The sequence below is a fragment of the Oncorhynchus mykiss genome, chromosome 1 (assembly GCF_057628025.1).
Source record: "Oncorhynchus mykiss isolate SJ-2025 chromosome 1, ASM5762802v1, whole genome shotgun sequence".
NCBI lineage: Eukaryota > Metazoa > Chordata > Actinopteri > Salmoniformes > Salmonidae > Oncorhynchus > Oncorhynchus mykiss.
In genome coordinates, this window is record NC_143022.1 from 50,467,841 (window position 1) to 50,494,712 (window position 26,872).

Below are 26,872 nucleotides of genomic sequence, written 5' to 3' on the forward strand. Positions count from 1 at the left end.
CTAGTGGATGGCCTTCCCAGAAGAGTGGAGGCTGTTATAGCAGCAAAGGGTGGACCAGCTCCACATTAATGCTCATGATGTTGGAATGAGTTGTTCGACGAGCAGGTGTCCACATACTTTTGATCATGTAGTGACGCTGTTCTAATGTCCAGAAGCTCTTTTTGGACATAGGAAACGATGGCGGAAAGTTAAGATTAGCACCAGAAAATACACAAAAAAGCACAATTGGTCAGGAGCCCTTAAACCGTCCGCTTTCCAAAGCAGCGCCAATCTTGCTGGGTCCCCTGCTGGGCGTTTACCCAATGTTGTTATGGGTTGTATGTTGTCAAGAGCATTTAAGATGTCTATTTAAATTGCCATGGCTTCTGAAGTTTTCATTTTTGTTTTGATTACCCCTCCTCCTTTGCCCTCTCTCTCTTTACTCATTCACATAATCTTCCTCTGCCCCCCCCCCCCCCCCCTCTCTCTTTACTCAATTACTCCTTCTCTTCTCTTTCTCTCAGCCCCTCAGCCTGTCCAGCAGCTGATGGTCCGTCACGGTGATGAGACGTCTCTGAGCGTGCTGTGGTCTCGCCCCGCGGGGGTGTGGGACGGGTACACCGTGGTCTTGAGACAGGGGGACACTGTTGTGTCACAGAGGACACTGTCCCGTGACGCCAGGGAGTGCACATTCAACATCCTCATGCCCGGATGCCAGTACGCCATTGCCGTCACGACCAACAGTGGGGGCCTAAACAGCTCGGCTTCAGTGATTGGACGAACCAGTGAGTCACGGTTCCAAAGGGAGATGGATTTCACCTTTCTTTTCCCAATGTGTTTGTTCTAGACACGACACTAGAACATTGTTCCTCACAGGTTTTGTAGTCATATAACAGAATTGTTGTTGTTGTCATATAATAATGAGCTTCTCTCCAAATCAAATCAAATTAATTTTTATAGGCCTTCGTACATCAGCTGATATCTCAAAGTGCTGTACAGAAACACAGCCTAAAACCCCAAACAGCAAGCAATGCAGGTGTAGAAGCACGGTGGCTAGGAAAAACTCCCTAGAAAGGCCAAAACCTAGGAAGAAACCTAGAGAGGAACCAGGCTATGTGGGGTGGCCAGTCCTCTTCTGGCTGTGCCGGGTGGAGATTATAACAGAACATGGCCAAGATGTTCAAATGTTCATAAATGACCAGCATGGTCAAATAATAATAATCACAGGCAGAACAGTTGAAACTGGAGCAGCAGCACGGCCAGGTGGACTGGGGACAGCAAGTAGTCATCATGTCAGGTAGTCCTGAGGCTTGGTCCTAGGGCTCAGGTCCTCCGAGAGAGAGAAAGAAAGAGAGAATTAGAGAGAGCATACTTAAATTCACACAGGACACTGGATTGGACAGGAGAAGTACTCCAGATATAACAAATTGACCCTAGCCCCCCGACACATAAACTACTGCAGCATAAATACTGGAGGCTGAGACAGGAGGGGTCAGTAGACATTGGCAGAACTGCTTCTTTATGATCTCACTATGATTTCAAAGTCTCTATGACAGGGTTCAACACCTGGCGGCCTGGTGATATTATTTGGCCCCCCCAAGTTTTCTGAGAATAAAAAAAAAGTTGTTATTTTTTGGACATAAAATACTAAAAACACCAGCAAATCAGCTCCAAGTGATTTTAATTTTGAAAATATTTTCCAAAGTATTCCCATGCATAAGAGAGAGATACTGTTAATGTGATTGTATACAAATGTCAGCAAGGTTTGAAATGATTCTGTTTTGGTCAAATATTATATCTGTTTGGGCTTCTTGCGGTCAATTTGCAGTCTACAAATTCTTTGTAATTATGTTAAGTTATTATGTTATGTTATGTTTGGGGCGGCAGGGTAGCCTAGTTGGTAGAGCGTTGGACTAGTAACCGAAAGGTTGCAAATCTGTCGTTCTGCCCCTGAACAGGCAGTTAACCCACTGTTCCTAGGCCGTCATTGAAAATAAGAATTTGTTCTTAACTGACTTAACTGACTAGTTAAATAAAGGTAAATGTTCTGGCCCCCTGAGCACCGCTCAAGAAAAAAAATTGTCCCGCTGCTGAATCATCACTGATCAAAAATATAAACGCAATGTTCCATCTCTTTTAGTGAGCATTTCTCCTTTGCCAAGATAATCCATCCACCTGACAGGTGTGGCATTTCAAGAAGCTGATTAAACGGCATAATCATTACACAGTGCTGGGGACAATAAAAGGCCACTCTAAAATCTGCAGTTTTGTCACACGATGCCACAGCTGTCTCATGTTTTGAGGGAGCGTGCAAAGAGCTGTTGCCAGATAATTGCATGTTCGTTTTTTGACCATAAGCCACCTCCAACATTGTTTTAGAGAATTAGGCAGTACGTCCAACAAGCCTTACAACTGCAGACCACATGTAGCCATGTCAGTACGTCCAACAAGCCTTACAACTGCAGACCACATGTAGCCATGTCAGGCCAAGACATCCGGCTCCTTCACCTGTGGGATCGTTTGAGACCAGCCACCCGGACAGCTGATGAAACTCTGGGTTTGCACAACCAAAGAATTTCTCCGCAAATTGCCAGATACCGTCTCAGGGAAGCTCACCTACGTGCTTGTCGTCCTCACCAATTTCTTGACCTGACTGCTGTTCGGTGTTGTTGTTCGGCAAAGGTTCACCTTTGATGACCACTGGCACGCTGGAGAAGTGTGCTCTTATGAATCCCAGTTTCAACTGTACCGGGCAGATGGCAGACAGCGTGTATGGCATTGTGTAGGCGAGCGGTTTGCTGATGTCAACGTTGAGAACAAAGTGCCCCATGGTGGGGTTATGGTATGGGCAGGCATAAGCTACGGAAAACTAACACAATTGCATTTTATCGATGGCAATTTGAATGCACAGAGATAGCCGGACGAGATCCTCAGGGCCATTGTTGTGCCATTCATCCGCCGCCATCACCTCATGTTTGGGATGCTCTGGATCGACGTGTACAACAGCATGTTCCAGCTCCTTCAAATATCCAGAAACTTTGCATAGCCATTGAAGAGGAATGGGACAACATTCCAAAGGCCACAATCAACAGCCTGATCAACTCTATGCAAAGGAGATGTTTCATGCTTACATGAGGTAAATGATCACACCAGATACTGACTGGTTTTCTGATCCACGCCCCTACCTATGTTTTGTTTTAAGGTATCCATGACCAACTAATTAGGGCCTAGTGAATGTACTTCAATTGACTGATTTCCTTATATGACCTGTAACTGTTTATATTTTTGTTCAGTGTAGTTGATGATCTCTGCTCTATGGTCTCAACCATGGTCTACATTTCTCTCTATGGTCTCTGTTAATGTCTCACATCTTTGAAGTTCCTCTCTCTCTGTGTCTCCTCTCAGCCCCGGCGCAGGTGACCAGTCTGCGTGTGACCAACGGTGGCAGCACAGACAGCCTCCAAACCCAGTGGGAGCGGGCGGCCGGCGAGCTGGACTCGTACCGTGTGCTGCTTATCCACGACAGCAGTGTGATCAAGAACGAGAGCACCCCGGCCCACACCACGGCCTACAGCTTCCTGGCGCTGAAGCCTGGAGCCCTCTACAGGGTGGTGGTCACCACTGTCAGGGCCGGACAAGTCTCCAGACAGAGCGTGGCAGAGGGAAGCACAGGTAGACAACACTATGATCACTGAATGATGTAGCCTACTTTAAATGTATAATGTTAAAATAGATCAATTTGAAGATAATGTTTAGCTAGCACACATGGATATGAATTCCGATAAAAGCGCTCACAGTTTTAACTGTCTTTGTGTGACAAACACCCATACTAGTTTATGCAAAATAATGTCAGATAATGTCTTCTATTCAGGGATTGCCAGGATATTATTCAGAACTTTCTGAGCTCTTATCTGATGCGACAGGAATTTTCCTGGAATTTCCAGGATATCCGACTATGCAACAAACATGTCAAGGTTTTCCTTTCAAAGACTTCCCTTCATGGAGGGAAAAGGATTGGGGTCTACAGTATTTTGTATGGTTGTATCCCAGCTATCTTAAATCTGAGAACGTTTTCATTAAAAGTTGGCGGGGGAAACAGCCCCACTGGCCGCCCCACCACTGTTGCTATTGTTGCTGAGTTGAAGAGCGTCGCGCAGCATGGTAAAATATGCAGTACATATTGTGCTCTTCTATTGCGCGTCCGAGGGGAAAAAACAGAGTTTTTGCAGTGCCTTCTCAATCAATCAATCAAATGTATTTATAAAGCCCTTTTTACATCAGCCGATGTCACAAAGTGCTATACAGAAACTCAGCCTAAAACCTCAAACGGCAAGCAATGAGGATGTAGAAGCACGTGGCTAGGAAAAACTCCCTAGAAAGGCAGAAAACTAGGAAGAAACCTAGAGAGGAACCAGGCTCTGAGAGGTGGCCAGTCCTCTTCTGGCCGTGCCGGGTAGAGATTATAACAGTACATGGCCAAGATGTTCAAATGTTTATAGATGACCAGCAGGGTCAAATAATAATAATCACAGTGGTTGTAGAGGGTGCAACAGGTCAGCACCTCAGGAGTAAATGTTACTTGCTTTTCATAGCCAATCATTCAGAGTTTGAGACAACGGGTGCGGTAGAGAGAGAGTGCCGAAAACAGCAGGTCCGGGACAAGGCAGCACGTCCGGTGAACAGGTCAGGGTTCCTTAGCCGCAGGCAGAACAGTCTCTGTAGTTGACCCAGGCACTGATTTTACAGCATCGACAAGAACCAAATTCAAACAATGTGCATTACAGTGCACATAAAATGCAAATCTTACACTGTTTTTAATCTGTGCAGACACACCAGAATGCTTTCTGCTCATGAAGGATGCACTGTCATAGCCTTGCCCCACACGATTATTTCTGTAGTCCAGACTATGTTTTTCAAGGCAATCAATTAGCATTTTTTTGTGAGACCTGCTGCATCTAAGCTTTCAGCTGACTGAAAGTGTAAAAAGCTTTCGTGGATGGCCTCATTGTAATAGTACCTCACAACTAAAGACATTTGTTATTTTCTCTTTAAATCTTTGGTTTCATCTGCAATTACACTAAAAACTTAACTTTCTTTTACTTCTCTCATTATTTCACTTTGTACCATCTCAGCTAAGCTCTCAAGAACTTCATTTTGGATTTGTTGGCTTGTGTACTTACCATTGCCACATGCATTCATCCTTTTCTCTATGAGAGGGTCAAGCTTTGCTATTTTTTCTAAGATTGTCAAAATATTACCCTTGTGAGAGTCATCTCGATGACCTCTCTGCACTATATTTTGAGTGTCAGTAAATAGGAGCACATGTGCAATTGTTTTAATGTAAGTACAGTTTTCCTCCACTCTCATTTATGACATCTAACATTGATGAGTTGCTGTCAATAGCCCTTTGATGCTGATTCCAAGCATACATAGCATTGATATGATGCTCTGCCTTTGAATGGAGGTTCAAACCAGAATCTTTAAAAGGCGCCATTTTCCAGTTACAAAACCCTGACTGTGATGTGAAGGCAGGTTAAGGTGTATTGGGCAGAGAAAAATGCCTACAGGTGAAACAATAAGTCGAATCTTGACTTACAGAATATTCAAGCCATGAATTGTCCTTATACCAGGAACTGTTGAAAGCCCTTTTCCTAGTACTATGCTGAGTTCTGGGAAATGTTTTCAAACATAGCTATACAGGACCATCTTCTCTGGATCTTGAAATGTCTGAAATACACATAAAATAATGTGTCATATTTCTATGGAAATGTATAATTAAGTATAATTAAGCTAACTAAAATGTGTAGTAATTAAGCTAACTAAAATGTGTAGTTTAAAGTATTGGCCTGGCCTCCCATTGTGTCCTTTTGGAACAGAAGTCTGATATCTCTCCCTTTCTTTTCATGTTTAACTGACCCTATGCAAAAATAAGACCGTCTATGGTTACACACAAGCATCCAATTACCCACATTTTAGTCCAATCGCAATCTTAATTACAAATCCCCATTAATATAACTGTACCTTAAATCAACTACCAGTCTAAGTTACTAGTTTGATCATGTCTAGCCCTACTCTGCAGTATGTAATATAGCTAGCTATAATTTCTTACACCTTTACGATAGCAAACAGGCTATCTGCAAATTGTGGTAATGTTTTGAGTAACGTTAACAGATTGATAATAACAATTGTTTGTTTTGAGTTCAAGTATGAAAATCTAACTGAGTTAATGGATTTCAAATTGATGAATGTTAACTTGCTGAACACTGACAGCTGTAGCCTACTAGTTACCCCACATTAGCTAAACATGTGTATACTGTAACTTACGACACTGCACTGTATATGCGTGTATTACTAGCACATATGTAAACATAATGTTAGGCTGAATTGGGAACCGATCTCTCTTATCTGATTAACTGTCTGTTAATGGAGCCAAATGTCTGACGTTAATTTACACAGTGACTCAACTTTCATAGAAGTTGTTCAGGAAACCTAAACCCGATGCTAAACCTTAAAACTTCCTTCAAAGATTATGTTTTCACCAAATGCGAAAAGAGCTCGTGGAGCTGCTCTTTATTGTACTATCGCAAACAGACGTGTGTTTCACCATTAAGGATTCCAGCTCGAAATGACAATAATATACAATGGAATATGAGGCCTATATAAATTCAGCCACAACTTTGTTCCATCACAAAACCTGAGCGCAACCTGTCCGGTGAAGTTCATTAAGAATATTATTACATGTAACAAACAGTTACATGACCGACAGCATGGACAAGCAAGTTAATGTTTCCTGACATTTTCGGGCTACTAAACAACTATGGATTTATTTACCACAAGTCGCAAAGACAACAGAAACTCCCTCCACTATTCCAACATCATTAAATCACCTATGCTTAGTCTAATACAGTGACAACAATACCAAAAACTATTTAGTCCAATCAAAGTAAGCTAAAAATGATGTGGCTGTTCATGGTTCTGATTTGTGTGTGTGTGCAAGTAGAAAAAACATTTTGACTCACCATACTTGTAGAGAAACACCAATGCGATCCACCTCTTTCATGTTGACAAAACGGTCTATGACAGTCATACAGTACACACTTTTATTTTTGTTGTTGTCCTAGGCTAAAATGCCTGCTCGCTAGCCTAACTTCCTTTCATGGGCAACGTTTGCTAGTTAACATTAGCCTTCAACATCTAGCTACATATTTCACTTCCATCCTCTCAGTCCAGTGGTACAATGTATGAATTTATGGTTGGATCAGAATTGCCATGATAATCATTGGCCAGTACGGCAAATTAAGTAAAACCACAAGTACAAATCCCTGTCTCCATCCAAGGCTAATTTAAGAAAGGGGAAATTGTATCTAGCTAGCTAGCTAGCCACCGGATGACACAAACAACACGAGATGCAACAATTCAGGTTGTTTCTGTCATCTCTTGATGCGATGTGCCAAATCCACACTGCCTTCCCTTGACACTTTTGTTTTGGTGCACCAGGACCATTCACAGTTGAGCTCACTCAGTTTAGCTGTTATTTTATACTTTCTTTTTTTTATCAAGGGAGGCTAAATGCTCGCTGGTTTCCCTTGCATTCAATCCTAAGAGCGGCAACAATGTCATACTCTTTATGACCAGACAGCATCATGGCCTACACATACAGAGGTGAGATACATTCAGCCTCTTGCGATTTGAAGTACATTTATGAAAACACAGAGAGATTAAAGACTTTTTATTTTTTTCATTGTTTTTTTTTTTTTTTAAATGGCTTCCCTTGGTAGGCTGCTAGAATATCTGTCTTCTAGATCTTGTATCCCTCGTAGATCTCCTTTAGTGGATCTTACTTGTAGATCTTGAAACTTGTTTCAGCTTTACCATATTCCTTTCATTTCTTCTCTCCTTTTCTGATACTCTTGCGTGTCATCTCTAATGTTTTCTTCCAAAATATCTGGGTAATTCAGTTCAAATCCTGTCGTGGAGAATTGTAACAACATTTAACACTTACAAGAACTTGTGAATTCAATAAAGGCTTTTAATACAAAATATCAGAAGCCGAGCTGGTCCGCGGAACACAACCTTCCCTAAGCTCTGGCTCTGTATTTATGCACATACAACATATGAGTCCATCCCACATGCAAATGAAGTTATTTCCCTCAGTCCATCTGCCACCATTATATCCCAATCTGTGCATCCTGCTTGTTCACGCCCAATAACGCCCATATCTGCTTTCAGTTAAGTTATAATAGTGGCAGGACGTCTTCATGACCCAAAAATAATACATGCCCATCTTATGCTATGGGCCCCTTATGTTTAGCTTGGTGTGTTCTTTGGTATGTCTGTCCTTATTAGGACTCATAGACTATGTGTATCTTCTGACATTCCTTCAGCATCTTCATGTCCTAAAAAGAATACATGCCCATCTTATGCTATGGGCCCCTTATGTTTAGCCTGGTGTGTTCTTTGGTATGTCTGTCCTTTTTAGGTCTAGTAAACTATGTGTCTAGTAGACTATGTGTCTCTCTCTCTTCTCCTGTGGTCTGATGTACATCTTTGCTTGACAGTATTATGTTTGTCCCTATATGTACCGTTTGCTCCCACAATCCCTGTAACATAAACACAGCAGTTCACTTGAGTTACATTTGAGTAATTTAGCAGATGCTCTAATACAGAGCTACGTACAGTAGTGAGTGCATAAATGTTCATACTGGGCCCCCGTGGGAATCAAACCCACAACCCTGGCGTTGCAAGCGCCATGCGCTACCTACTGAGTCACACGGGATCAGTTCTAGGACACAATCTAAGCCAATCTAATGCTATGAGCCTGGTTAGTGAGGCTATATCATATCTATCAAACCTAAGAGATATTCAACAGATCAGGTTCGTGGTGAAATGACTCCATGAAGCCTGATTCAACACTCACCAATCAGTGACAGACTCATCAGTACTCTCTGTATCTGCCCACTCCTCGGAGTCTGAATCCTCTGTCTGTTGTCTCGCCCTCCTCATTGCCCCACTCGCTCCTATTCTCTTCTCTGTCCGTTTCATTTGCTCTCTCTTCTCTCTTTCTTTCTTCTCTTGCTCCTTTCTCATTTTCTCTTGCTTCTCTTTTTCTTTCCTCTCCTGCTTATTTTTTATTTTCTCTTTTTCCTTCAGTTTTAGTTTAAGCTCTCTATTTTTCTCCTCCTGCTTTTGTACCTTTTTCTCAACTTTTTCTTTCTTTTTCTCAGCTTCAGCTAACTTTTTCTCCGCTTTTTCGTTATCCTTCTCCTCTTTTTTCAGGCGATTCTTCTCATCTTGTTCTCTTTTTTTCTCAGCTTCAGCTAACCTTTTCTCCGCTTTTTCGTTATCCTTCTCCTCTTTTTTCAGGCGCTTCTTCACATCTTGTTCTCTTTTTTTCTCAGCTTCAGCTAACCTTTTCTCCGCTTTTTCGTTATCCTTCTCCTCTTTTTTCAGGCGCTTCTTCACATCTTGTTCTCTTTTTTTCTCAGCTTCAGCTAACCTTTTCTCCACTTTTTCGTTATCCTTCTCCTCTTTTTTCAGGCGCTTCTTCTCATCTTGTTCTCTTTTTTTCTCAGCTTCAGCTAACCTTTTCTCCACTTTTTCGTTATCCTTCTCCTCTTTTTTCAGGCGCTTCTTCTCATCTTGTTCTCTTTTTTTCTCAGCTTCAGCTAACTTTTTCTCCACTTTTTCGTTATCCTTCTCCTCTTTTTTCAGGCGCTTCTTCTCATCTTGTTCTCTTTTTTTCTCAGCTTCAGCTAACTTTTTCTCCACTTTTTCGTTATCCTTCTCCTCTTTTTTCAGGCGCTTCTTCTCATCTTGTTCTCTTTTTTTCTCAGCTTCAGCCAACCTCTTTTTCCCCTTTTCTTCTTCCTTCTTCTCCTTCTCCAGGTTATTTATCCTCTCCTGTTCTCTCTTTTTCTCTTCCTCAAGTCTAGGTTTCTCCACCTTTTCTTTTTCCTTCCTCTCCTTCTCCCAAATTCTTGCCATCTCTTTTTCTTTCTTTTTCTCTGCTTCCAATCTCAGTTTCTCCTCTGTTTCGTTTTCCTTTTTCTCCTTCTTCTGGTTCTTTATTCTCTTCTTTTCTTTCTCAAACCTAAGATTCTCTTCCAGTTCTTGTGCCTTCATCTCATTCGCAAGGATCTTCAGCCTCTCTTTTTCTTTCTGTTTCTCTTCTTCCCATTTAAATTTCTCCTCCTTTTCTTTTTCTTTCCTCTCCTTCTCCAGGTTCTTAATAGTCTCTTTCTCTTTCTTTTTTTCTTCCTCCAACCTGATTTTATCCTCCTTGTCTTTTTCTTTCCTCTCCTTCTCCAGGTTCTTAATCCTCTCTTTCTCTTTCTTTTTTTCTTCCTCCAACCAGAGCTTATCCTCCTTGTCTTTTTCTTTCATCTCCTTCTCCAGGTTCTTAATCCTCTCTTTCTCTTTCTTTTTTTCTTCCTCCAACCAGAGTTTATCCTCCTTGTCTTTTTCCTTCCTCAACTTCTCCAGGGTCTTCATCCTCTCTTTTCCTTTCTTTAGCTCTTCATCAAATGTCTCTGCCAATCTTAAGTCCCTCTCAGCCTTTTCTTTTTTAATTTCATCTAGACATTTCTGGCTCTCTTTCATATGTCCTATCAGCTTGTTCTCCTCCTGTTCTACCCTCTTTTCCTGATCCCCAATACACTGTTGCTTCTTCGTCAATTGCTCCTCACCGTTACCTGCTTTCTCTTTCTGACCTACATTCTGCATCTTCATCCATTTTCTCTCCATCTCTTTTTCCACAGCTTCAAGTATCTCAATCCGATCCAACTCCCTCTCATTTTCTATTGACTTCATCATCTCTATCATGTCCTGCTCCGTCTTCTGTATTATATTTGCTGGAGACTTCCTCTGCAACTTCTTCCATTTTCTCTCCATCACTTTTTCCACCACCACAAGTATCTCCGCCTGATCCTTCTCCCTCTCCTCTTCTATTGTCTTCATCATCTCCTCAATCTCCTTCTCCTGTCTCAAAGCTGGGTCTGAGGATGCGTCTGTGTATAGCCCCTCGAGAATAGCAGGTGGCAACGGCAGAGGGCGTTTGGGAGGAGAGAGATAAGGAAACCAATGTGTTATAGGCATGGGAGGATCAACCAGTGGGGGTAGGACAGGAGAGCGTCCATGGAGTCTCTGTCCAGCTGGGAGGACACCTGAGCTGCCTGTCAGAGACACACTCTGGTAGTACTGATGCCGTCCTGACGTAGGCTGGCCAGCGGGGGGCACTGGAATGGGGAATTCCCAAGAAGGTTTCATGTAGGTTGAGGAGTCACCCACACCATTTATGTTCTGTCGCATAAGAAACAGAGCAACATTAGGTAGTTATAGCATGTGCATCTTTGTTAAATGGCATAGAATTAACCGTATACTTGTTCAAGCTACATTACATACATTCAACCGATTAAACAAGACAGGATATATACTGCAGCTATAATATCGTGGAATTAAGACAAATATCTGCAGGGCTTTTCTTCTGGCTCCATTGAACTTTTTCAATGTCAAACTTAATTTAGACCCTCATACCAGGCCACTAGGTGCTCAAACGGGGCGCTCTTATGTCTGAAGTCATGTCCTCTCACCTCCTCAAGCAGCTCTCCCAGTCTCCTCATCTCTGCCCAGAGTGCCTCGGTCTCCACGTCTACCTTCTCCTCTAGCCTTCTGACGACCACACAGAGTTCCTGGTTGTCCTTAGCCTGCTTCCATTTGCTGTACTGCAGCATCTCCTCATGCTTTTGCTGTTTCTTCTGGCTCTTTTTCAGCTGAGCCATCATGGCTTCCCGGTCACTCTTCATGACTTTGATGGCCTCCCCAATCAGAGTCACCTTCTCTCTGAGGAGACCCACTTTCTGAGACTTGGTGGGCTGCCTCTGAACAAGATGAATGTATGAAAGGAGATGAAAACCATGTTTTAGTACCAAATATTTTAACATACAATTAATTACATAGCAATGACGAAGTTTGAACTTATAAAATTGAGAAATAGCAATTCATTGAACATCAAATAAGTTACATGAAAAAGGAAGCTCCTACTTACAGTAAGAAGTTGTACTCTCTTTGGACCAGGCAAACAGAAACAGTCCATGATGACTGTCTTGTATGTGGACAACTTGATGGAACAAAACAAAACAAAGCAATCAATGCAATATAGCCTAAATCATTCAGGATATTTTTTTAGCTTAGACTTGACAATTATTAGACATATTAAATTGGTAAATATCTTATTCGAGAGATGGTACATACTTATTCGAGAGATGAAATGGCCAATAATTCACACATTTCACAGTTCATTTTGGATCATCCGTATGCTTCAAGTCCTTTCTTTATGAGTAGCCTTATCGGTTTGCACTCCAACACAAAGGTTAGAACATACGACGAGAATTGGAATGCAATTATGACATCATTTTATTATGATGCTGGATACGGGGTTTTGAAAGCGATAGTCAATGAAAACGCATCCCCCTTAGAATTAGAATGTTCATTATAATTCTATGTACATACCTCATTATGGCATCACAGCAATTAATAGGCAGCGTCATGCCATAATCAATAAAATGGCACCCAATTTAGACCAATAGTATGTGAGTTTCACATACAATAATATTATAATGGCCAGATTATGCCCTCTTGTACTGTCGGTCCACATAGATGTAGGCTAGGCCTGAACAATGGCCTACACCTCACAATAATGTAATAATACTTTTTCTTTCCACTTGTATTTTGTATTTATATTGATGTGTGTATTTTCTGTAATGTACAGTGCATTCGGAAAGTATTCAGAACCCTGGACTTTTTCCACATTTTGTTACAATACAGCCTAGTTTTAAATTGATTAAATCGTTTCCCCCCTAGTCAATCTACACACAATATCCCATAATGACAAAGCAAAAACAGTTTTTTAGAAATGTTTAGAAATGTATATAAAACAAACTTTAATATCACATTTACATAAGTATTCAGACCCTTTACTCAGTACTTTGTTGAAGCACCTTTGACAGCGATTACAGCCTTGAGTCTTCTTGGGTATGACGCTACAAGTTTGGAACACCTGTATTTGGGGAGTTTCCCCCATTCTTCTCTGCAGATCATCTCAAGCTCTGTCAGGTTGGATGGGGAGCATCGCTGCACAGCTATTTTCAGGTCTCTCCAGAGATGATAGATCGAGTTCAAGTCATGGCTCTGGCTGGGCCACTCAAGGACATTCAGAGACTTGTCCGGAAGCCACTCCTAAGTTGTCTTGGCTGTGTGCTTAGGGTCGTTGTCCAGTTTGGAAGGTGAACCTTCGCCCCAGTCTGAGGTCCTGAGCGCTCTGGAGCAGGTTTTCATCAAGGATCTCTTTTTACTTTGCTCCGTTTGTCTTTCCCTCGATCCTGACGAGTCTCCCAGTCCCTGCCACTGAAAAACATCCTCACAGCCACCACCATGCTTCACCGTAGGGATGGTGCCAGGTTTCCTCCAGACGTGACGCTTGGCATTCAGGCCAAAGAGTTGAATCTTGGTTTCATCAGACCAGATAATCTTGTTTCTCATGGTCTGATAGTCTTTAGGTGCCTTTTGGCAAACTCCAAGCGGGCTGTCATTTGCCTTTTACTGAGGAGTGGCTTCAGTCTGGCCATTCTACCATAAAGGCCAGATTGGTGGAGTACTGCAGAGATGTTGTCCCTCTGGAAGGTTCTGCCATCTCCACAGAGGAACTCTGAATCTCTGTCAGAGTGACCATCGGGTTCCTGGTCACCTCACCTTCTCCCCCGATTGCTCAGGCCAACTCTAGGAAGAGTCTTGGTTCCAAACTTCTTCCATTTAAAAATGATGGAGGCCACTGTGTTCTTGGGGACCTTCAAAGCTGCAGAAATGTTTTGGTACCCTTCCCCAGGTCTGTGCCTCGACACAATCCTGTCTCGACCTCATGGCCTGATTTTTGCTCTGACATGCACTGCCTTCGGTGGGACCTTATAAAGACAGGTGTCCAATCAAGTGGATTTACTACAGGTGGACTCTAATCAAGTTGTAGAAACATCTCAAGGATGATCAATGGAAACAGGATGCACCTGAGCTCAATTTCGACTCTCATAGCAAAGTGTCTGAATACTTATTTAAATAAAGATATTTCTGTTTGTTTTTTTTTAACTTGTTTTCACTTTGTCATTATGGGGTATTGTGTGTAGATTGATGAGGCAAAACAAATATTTAATCTATTTTAGAATAAGGTTTGTAACGTGACAAAATGTGTAAAAAGTCAAGGGGCCTGGATACTTTCTGTAATTCAGGGATTATCTGTAAAAGAGACCTGGGTCTCAGTATGACTCCCTGATAAAATAAAGGTTCAATATTAAAATCATTAAAAAAAAAAATCTATAGCCTATTAGTGCAGTCACATTCCATTCAAGACACTCTCTCTTTCTTCGCCATTTATTTATTGAATAACTTTCAACCCCAACAAGCTTGAGCCATTTATGAGCCATTCATATGAAAGTTATCCAATAAATAAATGGCGAAGAAAGAGAGAGTGTCTTGAATGGAATGTGACATTGACAGTTTTAACTCAATCTCTTCATTCAAATATCATTACTGACAGTTGTGGCTGCTTTGCGTGATGTATTGTTGTCTCTACCTTCTTGCCCTTTGTGCTGTTGTCTGTGCCCAATAATGTTTGTACCATGTTTTGTGCTGCTACCATGTATCAGGTATGAAAGTAAAACCCAGATGCAGACAACGTTGAAATAACAATGGTTTAATAGTCCAACAGGGGCAGGCAATAGACAGGTCAAGGCAGGCAGGGGTCAGTAAACCAGAGGTGGGGCAACGGTACTGGACGGCAGGCAGGCTCAGGGTCAGGGTAGGCAGAGGTCAACAATCCAGAGGTGGGGCAAAGGTACAGGTCGGCAGGCAGGCTCAGGGTCAGGGTAGGCAGAGGTCAACAATCCAGAGGTGGGGCAAAGGTACAGGTCGGCAGGCAGGCTCAGGGTCAGGGTAGGCAGAGGTCAACAATCCAGAGGTGGGGCAAAGGTACAGGTCAAGGCAGGCAGGGGTCAGTAAACCAGAGGTGGGGCAACGGTACTGAACGGCAGGCAGGGTCAGTGTAGGCAGAGGTCAACAATCCAGAGGTGGGGCAAAGGTACAGGTCAGCAGGCAGGCAGAGTGGTCAGGCAAGCGGGTTCAGAGACAGGACAGGTAAGGTTCAAAACCAGGAGGGTGAGAAAAAGAGAGACTGGGAAAGCAAGAGCTGAGACACAAACACGCTGGTTGACTTAACAAGCTGGCAACAGACAAACAGAGATCACAGGTATAAATACACGGGGGATAATGGGGAAGATGGGCGACACCTGGCGGGGGGTGGAGACAATCACAAAGACAGGTGAAACAGATCAGGGTGTGACACCATGTTGTGTTGCTACCATTTTGTTGTCATGTTGTGTTGCTACCATGCTGTGTTGTCATGTGTTGCTGCCTTGCTATGTTGTTGTCTGGTGTCTCTCTTTATGGAGTGTTGTCTCTCTTTTTGTGATGTGTGTTTTGTCCCATATTTATATATTTTACATTTTTTTATTTTTAATACCAGACCCCGTCCCCGCAGGAGGCCTTTTGCCTTTTGGTAGGCCTTCATTTTAAATAAGAATTTGTTCTTAACTGACTTGCCTAGTTAAATAAAGGTTAAATAAAAAATTTAACACACAACCAAGTTACTGTTTTGATGTTGCTTGTAAGAGATGTTCTTACATATCCCACATTATTATTGAGAAAAAAACAAAACAAGAATTCAAATAAAAAATAGTTGTTTTTAAGTCCTTACAATACAAAAACGTAACAAAACAAGTTTTTATTTTTATTTGTTTAACTATATATTTTGATTCATACAGCCTTCACAGCTGCAAATATGAACAGACAGTGATTCACAGAATGACTGAATCAGTCTCTCTCTCTCCCCATCCCCCCTTCCAGTCCCTGCTGCCGTAGGCGAGGTGACAGTCAGTAACAACGGTCGTATGGACTTCCTCAGTGTGTCGTGGCGACCAGCCCAAGGCGACGTGGATAGTTACCTGGTCACCCTGAAGGACCGCGAGAGGACCGTCCACACCCTGGTCGTGTCCAAGTCCAGCCCTGAGTGTGTGTTCAAGTCCCTGGTGTCTGGACGGCTCTATAACATCTCCATCGTCTCCCGCAGTGGAGTCTACGAAAACCACACCATCGTGCAGGAACGCACACGTAGGTCTACCGCGTCTACCTGTTTGTCTGTCTGAAATACTTCTCGTCTGCTTGCTTTGCTGTTCTATTCAATTCAAGTGTTCTTCAATTCTATTCTATTCTTTTCCTCTTCCCCAGAGCCCTCTAGTGTCCAGAACCCCACAGCGATCCACTCGGCCAGGGATGACTACCTAAAGGTGTACTGGCGCCATGCGGCAGGGGACTTTGACTACTACCAGGTGGTCATCAAGCACAACAACATCTTCCACCAGAACAAAACGATTATGAAGAGCCAGAACGAGTGTGTGTTCAACGGCCTGGTGCCCGGGAGACTCTACACTGTCATCGTCAGCACCTGGAGCGGGAAGTATGAGACCAGCGTGTCCACGGACGGAAGGACCTGTGAGTGATACGAATAGTATAATATGTTCTATCTCTCTTTTTATTTCTAATATATAATATGTGCATAGCATAGTGGTGTTTGTAATAATAATTAAGCTAGTTACACTCATAACTGTCTAATTTTGGTGAAACAGTTTCCTTGAGCATGCTTATTTGAACCCTGCCTCTCGCCACCCTTTGTCCCTTTGTATGTGTTGTACGTTGAGTTTGTATGCTGCAAAATGCATGGCCTCTGAGAACATCACAGTTGATCTATTTCAATCTCGAATCTGTCTGTGACAGTCCCTGCGGCGGTGAGATCACTAGCTCTGGCTGGGCGGGGCACGGAGGACCTCCGTGTCGCCTGGCTGGCTGCTCTGGGGGATGTGGATCACTACGAGGTGCAGCTCCTCTTCAACGACATGAAGGTTAGTCCTCCTGGTCCGGTCTACAGAAGTACCTGGTTAGTCCGTCTTCATGTTTAGAGGACTTTTAGGACCTTCATTCTGTTCTTATATTTTCTCCCTGCTTTATTTCTATTTATCTTACCGATTTTCATTATGTAAAGTGACTTTGGGTGTTTCTAAAAAAAAGTATAGTCATTTAATATAGCAAAATGTATTAACAATGAATGTATTATGTATTATTATTATGAAGGTGTTCCCGCCCATCACCCTGGGCAGCAGCGCGGGGGCGTGTGTCCTGTCCTCCCTCACCCCGGGACGCCTCTATAAGATCCACGTTTCCACCTTCAGCGGACCCAACCAGAGGGCCCAGTTCATAGAGGGCAGGACAGGTGAAACCTTTGTTTGTTTTCTTTCAAAATGCATGTGTTTGATTTGTTAGCACGTTTGGGACTACTCCATTGGTTGAGTTGAGTTAGCAAAACGGGACACAGCAAAATGTCACAGAATCGAAAACAAATCGACCACAAGCAAAAGATAAACTGACAACAGTATTCATTTCTGTTCCATTTCCACCCCCTTTCTCCCTCTCCTGGTTCTTCTGTCTCCTTCTCGTCTTTTCTCCCGATGCTTGCAGTTCCCAGCAAGGTCAAGAACATCCACGTGAGCAACAATGGGCAGAGTAACAGCCTGAAGATCAGCTGGACCCCGGGGCAGGGTGACGTGGACAGCTACTCTGTGTCGTTGTCACTGGACGGGCCAGAGGGACGCATGCTGGAGACGCGACCCGTACCCAAACACCCAAATCAGCTGGGATTCAACTCCCTGCAGCCTGGGCAGCTGTACAGTGTGACTGTAAGGTCTATCAGTGGTATACTGTTGAACAACAACACGGCCAGCGGACGCACCGGTGAGGAGGCTGCATAAGGACTCATAACACATTCTTTACTCGTACACTGCATTCATAAGCAGGGCATTAGCATTTCACACTGTATATTTGGGTATTCTGGTGGTGGACTGGGAAGGAATAGTGATCTCTCTCACTGGTTCTTGGCTATCTACAATTTGAAATCAGTCCATTTGACTGAACTGATTGGTTCTGCTTCTTTTTTTTTTACCCCCTAATCGGCTGTTGAGTGGTCAACAGTGATGCCTATGTGCAATTTGTATCCCTTAGGAAATAAGTCATCTGACCTCAATGGGACTACCTGGTTAAATAAAGGTCAGAAACAATCAAATCGAAACTGTCCCCTCTCTCCTCAGTCCCCTCTGCAGTGACGGGCCTGCAGGCTGACAACAGACACACCACCTGCAGTATTCAGGTGAGCTGGCAGGAGGCCCGGGGAGTGGCGGACGGCTACAGCCTGCAGCTGCTGGACGACAGGGGACACCTGGTCACCAACAGGTATTATTATTTGTGTATTCTATTGGCATTCTTGTATTTATTCTATGAACCACTCCAATTGTATTGAATTGAGTGGAATGGAATAGAATTGAATTGAATTAAATTGTACAGCTCCCAGGCCTCCTCTGGGTCCACTCTGCTCCAGCACCACTTCGACGGCCTCACCCCGGGGAAGAGGTACCACGTCCTGGTCCACACCACCAGCGGAGGGGTCCGCAGTGAGGGGGTCACCGCTGAAGCACGCACGCGTAAGACTGCATGGATTTATTCACCAAGTCCCTTGAAAAAAATGTCCAGTGGTATTATGTGCAGTACAGAAGTGCTCAACCCTAATCCTGGAGAGCCATATGTTATTTTCTAGGAAGTTGTTCCTTCTCACTGTGCTTCCTTCTCACTTGCTCTTCGGGGTCTAGGTCAGGTTCTGGTGAAGCACATTGTAACAACTGATGATGAGAGAGGGTTTTGATAAATGTGATTTAAATTTGATTGAATAATTCATCCCCAGGTCCGGCAGCGGTTAGCGACCTCTCCATCCAGGCCAACAGCAGCAGCAGCCTGTCCTTCCACTGGTCTCCCCCAGAGGGAGAGTTGGAAGGTTACGACCTCTACCTGTACAATGGAGACGACACCCTGTACGACCGGCGCAGCGGCCAGCCTAACACGCTGCAGGTCTCCTTCCAGGGCCTGAGGCCTGGTGCCCCCTACAGGATGGTGGTGTTAACACGCAGCGGAGAGCAGACCAATGACTCAGCTATCTGGGCCAGGACTGGTGAGAGAGCTACAGATGTAGGATCTTAATTTGACCAGCATTGTCGCAGCAAAATAATCCTGCAGCAACAGTATTTGAACGTTTAGTCCATTCACACTTTTCCAACAATTTTATGTTGCTTGATTGGTGGTTAGTCTTATTAGCTGGCCAAAATGAGGCTGCATGAAAAGTGGAATCCTGTTAATGTAACTGTGTGTTAGTGTGGGTTTTCAGTGAATTTATGTAAATCCTGCAGCGCAGGACAAATCTCAGCAATGACAGGGTGATCAAATTAAAATCTAACATCTGTGCTCTCTAGTGCTGAGGAGGGGTACTGTCGGTCTAGGGTATGATAAAGACAAATTCTTACTTGAGATAAGATGTGAGTTTCACATCACGTGATGGCACATACGTAAGGTGTTTCTTTCACATAAACTATGTGGTAAACAAACAACTAAGTGCTAACTGTATCCGTCACGCTCACTGACATTACATCATGACTTGACATCTGATTTTTTTCCACTCCTCCTCGTCCTCCTCAGTCCCAGCTGCAGTGACGTCTCTGCAGGCCCGAAGTCATCCCCAGGCGGAGGAGCTCCGGGTGTCGTGGGAGCGTGCAGAGGGGGAGCTGAGCGGCTACCTGCTGTCTGTCTACAACCCAGATGGCTCCCAGCAGGCAGAGGAGGCTCTAGGGCCCGACGCCACGGAGTATGCCGTCCCCACGCTGATCCCCGGGCGCCTCTACCATGCTGTCATCCTCACCCGCAGTGGAGAGCTCACAAACAGGGCCACCACTCAGGGCAGGACCGGTGAGTCCTCTCTTACTAGATGATTGTCAATGAGTGTTGAGGGGGAATTAGTTGAGTCAGTAAAGAGAACATATGGATGTACAGTAGAAAGAGCAGCTTTCTTGAGGGCTGTCCTGATATGTCTTGATGTTTAACAATTACCATATATTCTACACTAAAATCTGTTTTTATTGTACAGTATTTGCTTGGATGTTCATCAAATTGCTTATCTTTGCGTTGTTATCATCTCTTCAGCCCCCAGACCCCCTACCTCTGTGTCATTCGGCGGGGTCACCAACACTTCCCTGGAACTGACCTGGAGTGGTCCTGCAGGCAGCGACTACGATGACTTTGACCTGCAGTGGGAACCGCGGGACCACCTGTTTGTGTTCAACCCCTACCACACCCGGACCTCCGGCAGCCGCATCCTTAAGGGCCTGTACCCCGGACGCTTGTACAACTTCAGCCTGCGTACTGTCAGTGGGGCTGTTGGTGGTGTTGGTGAGGATGGGAGCCCTGCCTACAGCCTGCCCATCCACAAGAGCATCCGAACCAGTAGGTGGCGCTATACTGTACACTGTTTGGTTGCAAGTATTGCAAGACTAAGAAGATGTCGAGTCGTTGCTTGGCTAGAACAAACTCCTGTGCACACTACAGACATGGATAAAAGCAGGTGCCAAATGTTTCACCGGATGTATAAGCATCATCAAATATGGGGAGGAGAGGAAGCCCAGTGGCCGATAGTGGGAGAATATTGAACGAGATGGAATTGAGCGGACATTCTGCTCATTTTCTCACAAAAGAAAAGCCCAATATCAAAACAGTTTTCTGTTCCCAAAACTAGAATCCGTTACGGACAGAGTGCACAATGTTTTGTAGATGCGACACTTTGTTAAAGTTTTGAACAATTGTGTTGTTAACAAGGAGTGCAAGGGCGAATTGAGTTATTGCACACGCGCACTTTACAGAGAAAGTGTTCCCTAGCGGAAATATAGGATCTCGCTAGCTCATGCTAGCTCATGCTAGCTCATGCTTGGCTCTGCCCACCTCCTTGCTTTTTTTCTGCCCACTTTTCATTTACTCCCATTGAAAACGGCACAGATTAACTATCTTGAGTTAGTTATAAATATCTTTGACCCATTTGACCTCTGTACTAGAGAGACTATAGTTTTTTGGACCCCTGTTCTTACCTCTGACGCCCTCTACAATTTATCCCCTCCATAGAGCCAGAGCGTGTTCAGTACCTACACTGCCGCCCCCAGAACTCCACCTCCATCTCCTGTTCCTGGGGCCCCCCGGAGGCCGACTGTGACTCCTACACCATTGAGTGCCTCCACCAGGACTCCCGCACCCTGGTGTACTCCCGGCGTACGGGCCGCGACAGCACCCTCTACCACATCACCCAGCTGGAGCCGCACAAACGCTACACTGTCTCCATCAAGGCTATCTCCGACAGCATGACCAGCGAGGCCGCTGAGGATAGCGTGGTCACCATGATCGACCGTGAGTGCCAAAGGGGTTGTGTTTGGCTTGTGGTCACAGTGACTGTGTGATGATGACCACAGGGAGAGATGCGATACGGTCAACTCTGTATGGCTAAATGACAGCCAAAGCCATTGACTTTGACTATGGTCTCACTGCTGTCTCCTCTAGTTATTTTGTGGTCCTTATAGGTCACTTTAACCAGTTATAAACATGGTTCGAAGGCCACTATGATCCACTGTGGTGTGAAGCTGTTGTGGTCTGATATTCTGTGGACTAGGATTCTGCTAGTCCATGTATGTTCCCGGCTAACAAGGTACATTCCAGTACAATCCTAGCTGTTCTATTGCTGCGTTTCTCCCTCCAGGCCCTCCCCTCCCTTCCCTCAGCACCCGGGTTAACAACAGGGCTGCTCTCATCACCAAAAACACCATCTTCTTCAAGTTTAACTGCAGCTGGTTCAGTGACATCAACGGAGCAGTCAAGTTCTTCACAGTGGTGGTGACCGAGTCTGAAAGTAAGCAGAATTAAGGTTGAACAATATAGACAAACCTATCGCCTGCCTGCCTGCCTGCCTGCCTGCCTGCCTGCCTGCCTGCCTGCCTGCCTGCCTGCCTGCCTGCCTGCCCGCCCGCCCGCCCGCCCGCCCGCCCGCCCGCCCGCCTGCCTGCCTGCCTATCTCTGTGTCAGTATCTATCTCTATCTCTGTGTCAGTATCTATCTCTATCTCTGTGTCAGTATGTCTCTCTATCTCTCTATCTCTGTGTCAGTAGGTCTCTCTATCTCTCTATCTCTGTGTCAGTAGGTCTCTCTATCTCTCTATCTCTGTGTCAGTATGTCTCTCTATCTCTCTATCTCTGTGTCAGTATGTCTCTATCTCTCTGTCTCTGCGTCAGTATGTCTCTCTATCTCTCTATCTCTGTCAGTATGTCTCTCTATCAATTCAATTCAATTCAATTCAATTCAATTCAATTCAAGGGCTTTATTGGCATGGGAAACATGTGTTAACATTGCCAAAGCAAGTGAGGTAGACAACATACAAAGTGAATATATAAAGTGAAAAACAACAAAAATTAACAGTAAACATTACACATACAGAGGTTTCAAAACAGTAAAGACATTACAAATGTCATATTATATATATATACAGTGTTTTAACAATGTACAAATGGTTAAAGGACACAAGATAAAATAAATAAGCATAAATATGGGTTGTATTTACAATGGTGTGTGTTCTTCACTGGTTGCCCTTTTCTCGTGGCAACAGGTCACAAATCTTGCTGCTGTGATGGCACACTGTGGAATTTCACCCAGTAGATATGGGAGTTTTTCAAAATTGGATTTGTTTTTGAATTCTTTGTGGATCTGTGTAATCTGAGGGAAATATGTCTCTCTAATATGGTCATACATTGGGCAGGAGGTTAGGAAGTGCAGCTCAGTTTCCACCTCATTTTGTGGGCAGTGAGCACATAGCCTGTCTTCTCTTGAGAGCCATGTCTGCCTAAGGCTATGCTCACTGAGTCTGTACATAGTCAAAGCTTTCCTTAATTTTGGGTCAGTCACAGTGGTCAGGTATTCTGCCGCTGTGTACTCTCTGTGTAGGGCCAAATAGCATTCTAGTTTGCTCTGTTTTTTGTTAATTCTTTCCAATGTGTTAAGTAATTATCTTTTTGTTTTCTCATGATTTGGTTGGGTCTAATTGTGCTGTTGTCCTGGGGCTCTGTAGCGTGTGTTTGTGTTTGTGAACAGTGTCAGTATGTCTCTCTATCTCTGTGTCAGTATGTCTCTCTATCTCTCTATCTCTGTGTCAGTAGGTCTCTATAATTGCTGAATGTACAGTAGGTTGATTTCTTTGAATTACTGTAATCATGGATGGATGTGATTGTGAATCCCCCCCCCCCCCCTACAGACAATGAAAACATTCAACCAGAGCAGCACCACCCTCTACCCTCCTATCTGGACTACAAATTGAACAGTTCCGTCAAGGCCTACCAAACCAGCTACTTCCCCAGTCGCTGCACAGTGGGATCAGACAGCGAGACCCAGAGCTTTGCGATCAGCCTGGGTACGGGTATGGACACCCTCGGGGGGGCATGTGACCACCTACAGGCCCAGGACAGGGAGCAGGACCCAGACAAACACAGAGACCACCCTTTCTGTGATGGCCCACTCAAACCCAAAACTGCATACAGGTATAGTACAGGGTTCTGCCTAAATCAATCCAGTTTCCTCCGGCAGTCTTGGCAGATCTGTCGTTTCTTTGTTGCTGATTTCTGCAAGTAGGAATTTGCCCCGCTGTGTACGATGATGTCATATTGCCCGCAGTTTGTTTTTCTTTTATCTTTCGTTGATCAAATTGGGGCCTTAGAGTGTAATTCTGTAACACTTTATTTGGATAGTCCCAAGTAGATAGTTTGTAGATGTTCAATGACTCAACAACATTTCAGCTAGTGTCATACAGTGGGACCATACTGGGTGTCATGGTGGGCTTTCTCTTCTCTCTAGGCTCAGTGTGCGTGCGTTCACCCAGCTTTTTGACGAGGAGCAGAGCAGATACACCCCGCCCCTCTACACAGACACTTACCTGTCCCTCCCCCTGGTCACAGATGCAGGTGGGAAACTATTCACACACAACTCTGATTGGTTGATGGTGTATGATGCCGAGGTGTGATTGATAGTTAGTGAGAAATTGTTACGGTGCGTGAATGAGGACCCAAAAGCGAATTAACGTAAACAGAGCTTCTTTAATAACAAAACAAACGTAGGCTCAGATGGACCGGCAGATTCCGACAGGACAGGACAAGGTTGCAGCAAACATGACGATAGTCTGGTTCAGGCATGAATAACACAAACAAGAATCCGACAAAGACAGAAACAAAAACAGAGAGAGATATAGAGGACTAATCAGAGGGAAAAAGGGAACAGGTGGGAAAAGGGCTGACGAGGTAGTTAGGAGGAGACAAGGAACAGCTGGGGGAAAGAGGGGGAGAAAAGGTAACCTAATAACGACCAGCAGAGGGAGACAGGGTGAAGGGAAAGGACAGAAACAAGACACAACATGACAATACATGACAGTACCCCCCCACTCACCGAGCACCTCCTGGCGCACTCGAGGAGGAAACCTGGCGGCAACGGAGGAAATCCTCGATCAGCGCACGGTCCAGCACGTCCCGAGAGGGAACCCAACTCCTCTCCTCAGGACCGTACCCCTCCCAATCTACTAGGTACTGATGACCACGGCCCCGAGGACGCATGTCCAAAATCCTACGGACCCTGTAGATGGGTGCGCCCTCGACAAGGATGGGGGGGGGGGGGGGGGAAGACGAGCGGGGGCGCGAAGAACGGGCTTGATACAGGAGACATGGAAGACCGGGTGGACGCGACGCAGATATCGCGGAAGAAGAAGTCGAACTGCGACAGGATTAATGATTTGAGAAATACGGAACGGACCAATGAACCGCGGGGTCAACTTGCGAGAAGCGGTCTTAAGGGGAAGGTTCTGAGTGGAGAGCCAAACTCTCTGACCGCGACAATATCTAGGACTCTTAGTTCTACGCTTATTAGCAGCCCTCACAGTCTGCGCCCTATAACGGCAAAGTGCAGACCTGACCCTCTTCCAGGTGCGCTCGCAACGTTGGACAAAAGCCTGAGCGGAGGGGACGCTGGACTCGGCGAACTGAGATGAGAACAGCGGAGGCTGGTACCCGAGGCTACTCTGAAAAGGAGATAGCCCGGTCGCAGACGAAGGAAGCGAGTTGTGGGCGTATTCTGCCCAGGGGAGCTGTTCTGACCAAGACGCAGGGTTGCGAAAAGAAAGACTGCGTAAGATGCGACCAATAGTCTGATTGGCCCGTTCTGCTTGACCGTTAGACTGGGGGTGAAAGCCGGAAGAGAGACTGACGGAAGCCCCAATCAAACGGCAAAACTCCCTCCAAAATTGAGACGTGAATTGCGGACCTCTGTCCGAAACGACGTCTGACGGAAGGCCATGAATTCTGAAAACATTCTCGATGATGATTTGTGCCGTCTCTTTAGCAGAAGGAAGCTTAGCAAGGGGAATAAAATGAGCCGCCTTAGAGAACCTGTCGACAACCGTAAGAATAACAGTCTTCCCCGCTGACGAAGGCAGTCCGGTGACAAAATCTAAGGCGATGTGAGACCACGGTCGAGAGGGAATGGGAAGCGGCCTGAGACGGCCGGCAGGAGGGGAGTTACCGGACTTAGTCTGCGCGCAGACTGAACAAGCAGCCACGAAGCGACGCGTGTCATGCACCCGGGTGGGCCACCAAAAACGCTGGCGAATGGAAGCAAGCGTACCCCGAACGCCAGGGTGGCCGGCTAACTTGGCAGAGTGAGCCCACTGAAGAACGGCCAGACGAGTAGGAACGGGAACGAAAAGAAGGTTCCTGGGACAAGCGCGCGGCGACGGAGTTTGAGTGAGTGCTTGCTTTACCTGCCTCTCAATTCCCCAGACAGTCAACCCGACAACACGCCCCTCAGGGAGAATCCCCTCGGGGTCAGTGGAGGCTACTGAAGAACTGAAGAGACGAGATAAAGCATCAGGCTTGGTGTTCTTAGAGCCCGGACGATAAGAAATCACGAACTCGAAACGAGCGAAAAACAGCGCCCAGCGCGCCTGACGCGCATTAAGTCGTTTGGCAGAACGGATGTACTCAAGGTTCCTATGGTCAGTCCAAACGACAAAAGGAACGGTCGCCCCCTCCAACCACTGTCGCCATTCGCCTAGGGCTAAGCGGATGGCGAGCAGTTCGCGGTTTCCCACATCATAGTTACGTTCCGACGGCGACAGGCGATGAGAAAAATACGCGCAAGGGTGGACCTTGTCGTCAGAGAGGGAGCGCTGAGAAAGAATGGCTCCCACGCCCACCTCTGACGCGTCAACCTCGACCACGAACTGTCTAGAGACGTCAGGTGTAACAAGGATAGGAGCGGATGTAAAACGATTCTTGAGGAGATCAAAAGCTCCCTGGGCGGAAACGGACCACTTAAAGCACGTCTTGACAGAAGTAAGGGCTGTGAGAGGAGCTGCCACCTGACCGAAATTACGGATGAAACGACGATAGAAGTTCGCGAAGCCGAAAAAGCGCTGCAGCTCGACGCGTGACTTAGGGACGGGCCAATCAATGACAGCCTGGACCTTAGCGGGATCCATCTTAATGCCTTCAGCGGAAATAACAGAACCGAGAAATGTGACGGAGGAGGCATGAAAAGTGCACTTCTCAGCCTTCACAAAAAGACAATTCTCTAAAAGGCGCTGGAGGACACGTCGAACGTGCTGAACATGAATCTGGAGTGACGGTGAAAAAATCAGGATATCGTCAAGGTAAACGAAAACAAAGATGTTCAGCATGTCTCTCAGGACATCATTGACTAATGCCTGAAAGACAGCTGGAGCGTTAGCGAGGCCGAAAGGAAGAACCCGGTATTCAAAGTGCCCTAACGGAGTGTTAAACGCCGTCTTCCACTCGTCCCCCTC

The 26,872-nt window shown here is 45.2% G+C and overlaps 2 protein-coding genes across 5 annotated transcripts in view; one reads left to right on the forward strand and one right to left on the reverse strand.

Moving 5' to 3' along the window:
- The window catches only part of LOC110524302 (receptor-type tyrosine-protein phosphatase beta), a 52,719-nt gene that overhangs the window by 14,490 nt on the left and 11,357 nt on the right, over positions 1-26,872 (forward strand). For all 4 annotated transcript variants that reach the window (XR_016495531.1, XM_036979176.2, XM_090233383.1 and 1 more), the window contains 16 exons: positions 504-764; positions 3,385-3,651; positions 15,925-16,188; positions 16,306-16,569; positions 16,852-16,976; positions 17,206-17,344; positions 17,590-17,862; positions 18,216-18,357; positions 18,469-18,605; positions 18,863-19,126; positions 19,648-19,914; positions 20,149-20,448; positions 21,118-21,396; positions 21,743-21,892; positions 23,285-23,567; positions 23,881-23,987. Coding sequence is in view for 3 of the 4 variants with exons in the window: in XM_036979176.2 (XP_036835071.2) it covers positions 504-764; positions 3,385-3,651; positions 15,925-16,188; positions 16,306-16,569; positions 16,852-16,976; positions 17,206-17,344; positions 17,590-17,862; positions 18,216-18,357; positions 18,469-18,605; positions 18,863-19,126; positions 19,648-19,914; positions 20,149-20,448; positions 21,118-21,396; positions 21,743-21,892; positions 23,285-23,567; positions 23,881-23,987 (3,522 nt within the window). In the remaining variant the exon portion in view is untranslated. The remainder of the gene's footprint in view (positions 1-503; positions 765-3,384; positions 3,652-15,924; positions 16,189-16,305; positions 16,570-16,851; positions 16,977-17,205; positions 17,345-17,589; positions 17,863-18,215; positions 18,358-18,468; positions 18,606-18,862; positions 19,127-19,647; positions 19,915-20,148; positions 20,449-21,117; positions 21,397-21,742; positions 21,893-23,284; positions 23,568-23,880; positions 23,988-26,872) is intronic.
- LOC149985554 (uncharacterized) lies at positions 7,706-14,330 on the reverse strand. Its single transcript, XM_090233389.1, has one exon. The coding sequence runs from the start codon at positions 11,284-11,286 to the stop codon at positions 8,893-8,895; it is 2,394 nt and encodes a 797-aa protein (XP_090089515.1). The 5' UTR covers positions 11,287-14,330; the 3' UTR covers positions 7,706-8,892.